The sequence below is a fragment of the Paramormyrops kingsleyae genome, chromosome 5, assembly GCF_048594095.1.
Source record: "Paramormyrops kingsleyae isolate MSU_618 chromosome 5, PKINGS_0.4, whole genome shotgun sequence".
Lineage (NCBI taxonomy): Eukaryota > Metazoa > Chordata > Actinopteri > Osteoglossiformes > Mormyridae > Paramormyrops > Paramormyrops kingsleyae.
Window position 1 is genome coordinate 14302625 of NC_132801.1, and position 8878 is coordinate 14311502.

The 8878-nt window shown below is 36.4% G+C and overlaps 1 protein-coding gene across 7 annotated transcripts in view; it reads right to left on the reverse strand.

The window, feature by feature from the left end:
• The window catches only part of ca10a (carbonic anhydrase Xa), a 165697-nt gene extending 157806 nt beyond the window's left edge, over positions 1-7891 (reverse strand). For 3 of the 7 annotated variants that reach the window (XR_002842137.2, XM_023845122.2, XM_023845126.2), the window contains exons 1-2: positions 7664-7889; positions 6389-6804 (exon numbers count right to left, since the gene is read on the reverse strand). Coding sequence is in view for 6 of the 7 variants with exons in the window: in XM_023845122.2 (XP_023700890.1) it covers positions 6389-6449 (61 nt within the window). In the remaining variant the exon portion in view is untranslated. Of the gene's footprint in view, positions 1-6388; positions 6879-6907; positions 7068-7663 lie in introns of those variants that run through there. The other 4 variants (XM_023845128.2, XM_023845127.2, XM_023845124.2 and 1 more) reach the window with 4 other exon arrangements.
• Positions 7892-8878: the final 987 nt, after the last annotated feature.

Genomic DNA, 8878 nt, shown 5'->3' on the forward strand with positions numbered 1-8878 from the left:
TTTCATATTTGACTTAATATTGTTTTGTCCTTATTTTAGCTTCAAATCAAATGTCTTTATTAGAAGGTAATCTTTCAGTTATTTCAGTCAAGCAAGACTAAAGTAAGAAAAGTAAGATAGATAGTAAGAAAATTGGTAGAAACAAATATTTAAATGCTTCCATTAAAATTTAAAATGTGAGAGCTAGTAAAGTCAATTAGTGACATGAAAAACATAAAAGTTGCCATTGCTCTAAATAATGAAAATAAATAATAATAGGTAATTAGCACAACAGTCAATTACTTTAAATGATTTTTCACTGATTTGGGGGGGGGGTCATTTCACTAGATTAATTGATAAATTAATGTATTCTGTTACTGTGCGGGGCCATGCATAAAATAAAACAAATCTTATAGCAAACAAAAATCTAAATGCCTCGTCCTTGATAATGATGGGAAGCCTGTTAAGGAAACCAGTAGTGACATTTAGCTAACAATTACAGTCTAAGTGAGTAATGGAACGAATGCCCTGGATTTAGCACTGGCCACTCTCAGAAATGCCAGTCTATGCCTATATCAGACACAAGCAATTCCTGAAATAAAAGAAGGTAGGAGAACAAGCAAGCAATCCCAAGCTAACTACAGAGGTGATGTTCCTGAATACCACACAGTTACAGAGCTTTAGGGGTGACAAGAATGTAGGCTGGGGTTATAGCAATCAGTCATTTGCTAAAAGTTACCTGACTGATCAATAAACAAGAAGCAGAATACTATAATAAACCTGAAAACAGGATACTTTAAGAACGTTCAAATGGCATATTAAATAGCCTGCAGTACTGGGGATTAAACTCTAAGCGCCATCCAATCAAGCCTCCCAGTGTCAGAGCTTTTCACACGCCTTGTCAGTGCTGCTTGTCTTAACACTTGAACCAGAGCATGTGAGCCTGAATCTCATCATCTGATTCTCAAATAGTCACATTCTGGGCATACTGTCTACACTCACACACTCCTTTTATTTTACTCATTGTAGTTGTGGCAATCAATTTTGGTATGGATGTGCCTACCCAATATTTCATAAAAATGTAACGTATAAATGAATTATTCAGTCACCCAATAACATGCATACATTGACTGTGAATAGCACATAATTAAATTTACAGTAAACTTGCTGTCTGGATAATTTGATCAATGACCGAGCTTCCTCCTTCAGATCTCTTAATCGTCTCCCCCATCCCTTACCATTCTCGTCTTTTACCGATAACTCTACACATAATCAACAAGCTGTTGCGTAGTGACTTTCACAACTCCCAACTCAGGGGCAGTTGATGAGATTAGCTATCTTGAGCTGTTTACAATTGCTAGCCAAGTAAATGTGCTACTGCAAGCATAAGAAGGCAACCAAATTGTTACTGTGTTGTTGTCCAACAGACATATACTGCATTAGCCTAAACCGTTAAAATATATCATGCACATGTCGGCTTGGGTAGCTATGTAATCAATGTGATAGCACAGACAAACTGTGAAGCTGCGATATGATATATGATATGATATATGAGATAAATAGTTAACTAACATTAACCAGTAAGGTAGATGGCAGACCAACTCAGTTTGTTTGCCTGTACAAATTTCACTGCCCTTCAGTATCTGACAGCTAGCCACAAACAACAAAACTGTAGTTATACTTACATGGGGTGTTTTTACCAAATGTTATGAGCCAGTTGTTTTTGTGCATGCGTGATTGTTCCCTCCATCTGAGAGAAACATAGCCTATGTAGTAACTTTACACAGGCACATATAGAATTATAAATAAGTTATCCACTTGTTTCTATTGTTGAACGTATGACCATCAGGTCAGTGATGTTGTTAGAGATTAGGGCTACTACGATTAGTCAACGTAATCGAAGACGTCAAAGCTGAAAATGCATGGACATCAATATTTTAAATCGACGCACCGTTTTTTAATTATTATTTTACTGAAATTACCTTTATGATTTATAAAACATTTCAATCCATTATTGTGAAACAACACCTCTATCAATCTTCCAACCACATATCCAGTACAGGGTCATGGAGAGCCTGGTTCTCAAGAAACACAGGGCACATGGCAGGGGAATAAATACCCTGGAAGGGATGCCAGACCATCACAGGACACACACATAGACAATACTCAATGGTCACCTCCCTGCCTGTGTTTGAACTTTAAAAAGAAAGCAGAGTACATAGAACAAACCCACATAACATGGAGAGAACATGCAAATTCCATACAGAGGGCAGTGGTGGGACTCAAACCCCCATCCTAGAGGTGTAAGGCAACACTGAGATACCAAGCCACCCCAACACTGCAATGCTGTTAAGAAAAAACATTGTAGGTTTATATTTAAAATTATCAACAGTTCTTTTTAATGTAACTTTCCTTGAGGCTTATAGTAATTTAAACTATGATATTTAAGTATTTAAGAAATTAAGTAATTGTATATTGCCAGAAGTTTATTGTAGTTCAGCAGAAACTGATTATGAAAAATGATTTATATAGGTGGGTTTAGGAACTAACTAGACAGGACCAGAATTTCTATTTAGAATGTCATGTATAAATCAGTAAATATCCAGGTATCTATCGATATTTCAATAATGATCACAACAATAGTATAAAACAGCTTTAGTAAACAGAAATGGATACAAGAACAACTGAAGCTAAACTAAAACAGAATATGAATTTTAAATACTATTTGGGCCAATTTAACAAAGAAAATCGATGAATTGTACAGAATCCATCTCTGCCAAATGACTGCAATACTTTCAACTGGTTTTAATGCAGTACCACACAAAAGGGGGTTATAAGTCCTAAAACATTACTTGGTTTTAGAAAACATGACAACCTTTTTCTGTATATCCCAAAGAACCATGAAACAGGAAACAGAAAATCAGGCTCCAGTCATCTATTTCATTTTTTTTTCATTCTTTCTTCATTCTATTATAAAATACTGAGATGCCACATTTTAACACCGCAGGGTATCTGAGAAGCTAATTTAAAAATGCAACATTCTGTTATTACAATTCTCACTTAACGATATGCAATGCATCGCTTGCTAGGTGACGAACTGTGACATATTTAGGTTGTGGTCCTCAGCATAGAACCTAGAGAAAGTGGAATGTCACTACAGTAGGTCAACTGCAGTTCCCAAAATATTTTTTCACTTGAAGAATAATTTATGCAAAAGTTTCAATAAAAGCCACGAGAAAGGTAAATATTAGCTACAATAGAATATTGCTGGATGAACTCATTGCGCTACCATTTTGTCTACTGCTGTAACACAAGGATTTTCATGCTATTGATGGAACATTTTCCATGCAGAGTAATTCTGGGACTGCTTTGGTCGTTCTATGTGTTTATTACTCTTTGCTGTTTATATTCCTGCAGATTGACAGGAATTAATCCTGCAGTGTATGACTCCACTTTCAATCAGTGCTACCAACACAAGATAGTGTCACCTCTTAGCCTCATTTCTCTGGAAAGAAGAACAATGTAATACCCGTCCAGTATAAACTGAGGAGAGGTAAAGCCCTCAGCACATTTAGTATTGATATTAGGCATGTTACTCATTATCCCTTCAGCTTTTCTGCAGGTATAATGGTGATTATTCAGAATGGCCTCTCTCATCTAATTCCCTTTTAATGATGCCTTAGCCTGTATACTTTGACAGATCCACAGTACTTTGTTCAGTGTACCACGACTGAGAAGGTAGATGGATTTGTTTTTTTACTGGTTTTTTTGGACTGGTTATTCCTTGGATTAAGAAAGAGTTCAGTGCTCAATGTGGCTATCGCTTTCAACCCAACTTGACTCCTCCTTCCATTCTGTAGCTCTGTTACCGAACATCAGTAAGATTACTCTATAAATCACAAAAATGGTTTTAACCAGAATGACAGATATTGAGTCTGCTGGTCATTATTGGTCATCATATCGAGAAGACATTGCGGGAAACACCAAAAGGTTACTGGCATAGGTTACTTGCAGCTTCCCTAAATAGATTCCTTTTATAAATATAATTAAATGATCAATTCATATTTAACTATCATTTACATAACATATAACCAACCAATTTATATAATTACAAACTTCTAGCAAAAAAAAGAATGGCAGATATTATTATACTTTCTGGAATGATAGCCTTATCATATATTAAACATATGTATCTAACATTGACATTTTATGTGCAAGCCAAAATGCAGTTATCATTCAGTAGCTATCATACTAGTTCTAATTTAGTTCCAGACCGCTTTATTAAGAACAAAGTACAACAATATACAGTTAGGTTAGAATCACATTACACGTATATAGTCTTTTTCACTGTCTTTTTCCCTGTGTCCAGCAGATAGACACCACCTTGCAATCTATAGTTCATATCACTAAGTACATTGGGAGAGCAACTGCTACATGTGGGCAAGGAAATGCCCCTCTGACAACAAGTTTGTAAGTTGAAATCGTGAGACTTACAGTATGTTTAGTGAATATTTGACCATATAAAACAGTAAATCATCACATCAGTATAATAAAATGTCATGAACTGCATTTGCCAAGCAAATAAACAGTACCAGTAATTAGCAGGGAGGAAGCAGGTAGCACTGAGCCATCATTCTGTCAGTACCACACTGTCTAAAGCAGCATAACAGGCTCCCCATGCCAACATTATAATGGGAAAACATTTATTTGGCTTAGCTTGTCCACCTAGTGCTCACTGCCCTTCTGATCCCACCTGCTACTTCGGACTGAGTCATTCTATTTGCCACTCCTACACAGTTCTCCAAGAAAAAAACAATATAAGCATTGTATCACTTAAAAACCTTAATGTTTAGTGAAGAAGGAAAAGAAGAAAAAGAAATCCCTGTAGACAATCTCAAGGACAGAGGGCTGAGTGAGGAATTAGTGCATGGTAGCAAATACAAGTAGATTTACATTTGGATTATTTATTATCTAATAATATCATGCAGTGCAGAAAAAAAGCTGAGGAAGTTTTATTTCTTACCATTTAAGCACTAGAGTCACAAGCCAGACTAAAGTAGCTGCCTGACACCAAGCAGGACACCAAGATGTCTGATTTCCTTTCAATACAAATGGTGGTCAAGTAAGCAACTGACTTCTGTAATGATTAAACAGATTAAATATTCATAATTTAACATAATTTGTAATAAAATATATGTTTAGTTCAACAACAGTAATTTAAATATATAAAGAAATAGCAGGTAGCTCATTTTAGCCCTATTCACATAATAACGTCTCCACACTTTTGCTCTGTTATTCTTTTCATCTTTTTGCGGAGTTCATACATTGAACACTTACTCCCTGAAGAGAACTCCAGTGTGTAACCGTTTCTAAACAGCACCTTAGGGCATTGCATGGTATGTAGCTTAAAGTCCTAAATGCTTTGCATTAAGTGAATGTATCCCCTAAGGCATCAACATATTTAGGCAAATACATTTTAAAGGGTACTTAAGCGTACAATTCCATAACTATGAATGGTCATAAAAACGGTATATACGGTCAGAAAACAATATTTCAAAATTGGGCTATAATGAAGATAGGGAAGTTACGAATCACTCAGATGGGGTGTTTTCCTTTCAAAAGTATTTTCATCACATGGTAAAAGCCTACTAACAAAACGCATGTGAACAATTGCCTAGAATAGTTCAGCTTAATTGTTTAGCACCTCATACTTATCAAAGTCAGTGAGTGTCGCCATTCAGTTGCCTGCTCGCGGTACAGAAGTATGTAAAGAAATCGGTACGTTTCCAATAGTCACGGTCGCTCTCAGAAAATCGAGGACATACAACGGTCTTGCTAAACTACACACTTTTAAAATTAATTTACCGAAATACATTTAAACATCCACTCCGTTAACATAAAACGTGCAACGGCACACCACAGCCAGAACGCATACGCATCAGAAGCCATAGATGATACAGTCTTAAGCAAACATACGTATTCATGGAGGCATATTGTTATTATTATTATTAATATTATTATTATTATTATTATTAATCTGAACACTTTCACAGTACTCCTTATCACCCCAGTCCTTGATCCATTTGCCTGTTTCAATTGCGCTACAGCCGAAAGCATGCTGGGGACAGTGCCTAGTCTCGAGCACTGCATTGCATACTGACCTTGACGATATATCTGCCAAATTAATAATAATAACAATATGAAATAAATATTTTATTAATTACCATACGCGTTACTGAATTTCCGATGAAAATCAACAAAAACGTGAATTAGAAATGTGCGACCAAACAGGTTTACGTAACTTTCGTATGACAGCATGTACAGAGGTAACTTTAAAACAATCTAAAAGCATTTAGCACATGTCATCATATATCTGCAATTTAAGAGGGAAAAGAGACGAATGAATTACCTGGGATGTGGATGATAAAATTGGCTTGAAGAAGAATAAGTATTTCCCAAATAACATCCATTCTTCGTCTTTCATTCCATGTATATTAGGCACAGAAAACGGCGATTAAATACAGACTTCGCAGCTCCCTAGTCTATTTCCAGCTGTACACCTTCCACGAGGTATTTCCCAGATCAAACACATAGCAGATTTATCCTGAAGACATAACGCCACAGTTTCCAAACAATACAATCCCTGAACTCCGATAAGAGAATGGGAAAAAATCCGTAACACAACCAGCAGCGATTCAAAGTACTGTTCCGAGGTACCCAAAGACCCTAAAGACCATATATTGCGTTTAACCAGTTCTTCGGTACTTTCCCCGAATATGGCTTTCAATCCTCTCCCATGATCTTGCTTGTAGATGTCTCCTAACCCTGAAAAAAAAATTAAACTGCATAAGAGTTAAGCATGCATACATGTAGTAAACATACAGTGTGCATCGGTTTAAACTCCGACTCTTTTAAAGATCACACTTACCCACTCAAACGGGAAGGAGACTGAACATACGACTGCAAGGGGGCGTGCTTCCTTCACATTCTGCACACGGTGAATATGTACCGCACGCGCACGTAAATCCACACACGCACACACTTTAAGGATGCGCGTCAGTTATATCTTATTTCATGTAATACTGCACTGTAAAACACCAAATTTGGACTATAGTTTTACTGGGAGACGTCATCGAGCTCAGCGAATTTTGCTTATTTTTAAAGTTTATTTTAATTTGTATTTCTTTTAATCGCTACCTCTACCTGGTTTGTTAAATGTAAAGGCAATGTTTCCATATTCAGTGAATGTTTTACATCGACTGATACATAACGCGTGAACAGATCAGTTGATGAATAAATGGTAACAACATGTACAATGTATCAGCAGAATCACTGATTATAATAATAATAATAATAATAATAATAATAATAATAATAATAATAATAATAATAATAATGTGTCTACTCTAGGACCGTGACATTATTCAGCCCGGCACGTCACAACATAGGCTACACGGTAAAACTGTTATCGTGACCGTTAATACTGACATTTCCAGGATCATTTATTTAACAGCACACTGCCAATGTATACTGTAATTCCCACTCTCCGACCCTTTCTAATCGCTAAGAAAACATCTTGAAGCAACTTAAAACTCCCACACAGCCGAGAATGCACGCTCACATAGCGCAAAACACCAGGTACTGCCGTTACCCGCCAGAAGCATCTGTAAAGTACTTTACTTACCGTCTGCAGAAATAAAAGAACACAGGAGCCAAAATATATTGGAATGTATAACTCTATGTTGACAAAAAGTGCGAAGATTCAGAGAAATAGGCCCCAGCGTGCTTTTTGCCTGTCCTAAACGCGACTCGGAGCTTTGCGGCAGTGTGATTTTTCGGGGTAGCGAAAGATCCGAGCTGCTCGAGATAAGCAGCTTCAGAGCGCGCAGTCCCGTGCACAGGCGCGCGTCCATGAGCTACTGGCACAGGTGTTTGAAGCTATGAAGGTTGACAGTTAACGTCATTGCTTTGGTAACTGGAAAAAAATAGAGAGAAAAAAAGCCACACGTTACTAATTTATCGGATAAACACGGCAATTCATGCACTAATAACCAATTACACACCCCAAAATAGAGGACCCTGATTTATGTTTCAAGAGGATCACACTTTTGATGCCAAATTTAACATCAAACGATATCTTTGTGTGCGGGTTTGATACTTCTAAGTGGCTATTTCATTCCACGTCAAAGGAAAGGGATTTTAAAAACAAATTAATGTTTATTTTCTAGAAAATAAACCATGCTTTAAATAGCATAATCCTTGTATGACGTATTTAATGGAGCATTACTTCTGCAACGTTTTGAAAGCTGGCTTTGAAAATTTCAATAATAGCCTCTTTTCCCTAGCTGCTCCATCTCTTCCTTGCTAGTACCTGTACGTCATGTTTAACATTTATATATTAAAACAACAACAAATTATTATTATTATTATTATTAATTAATGACGTGAAAGCTGACAGATATTCAAACGGTGAATCGTTTAAATATATTGCAGCGACAACAGTTTGTCTTTTATAATCGGTGATTTTATCTTAATCATTATTCATATTGGCCTTTCAGACAAGATTTCAAACTTTTAACTCATACCATATACAAAACGGAAAGATCATGTTACGGAAATATTAGCCAATCAGTGTTCAGTATACTATGACGCGCGAAAGGAACGCAGGTCAAAATGAAACAAAAAATTCTACAAAAATTTTGTATTATATGTGCATGAAAAATCCAGTTCTTGAAGGAAAGACTCATATAGCTAAAGGCAGGACAAGCAAAGTAGTAGGAGGAAGGTGAGGTAAGCTGTAGTACTTTAGAATGGGGTTAGGTTCACATCAAAGCTAAGGTCTTTTCCTGGATGGAAATTATTGCATTAAACCTCAAAAGAACTGTAGTCTTGAAATATA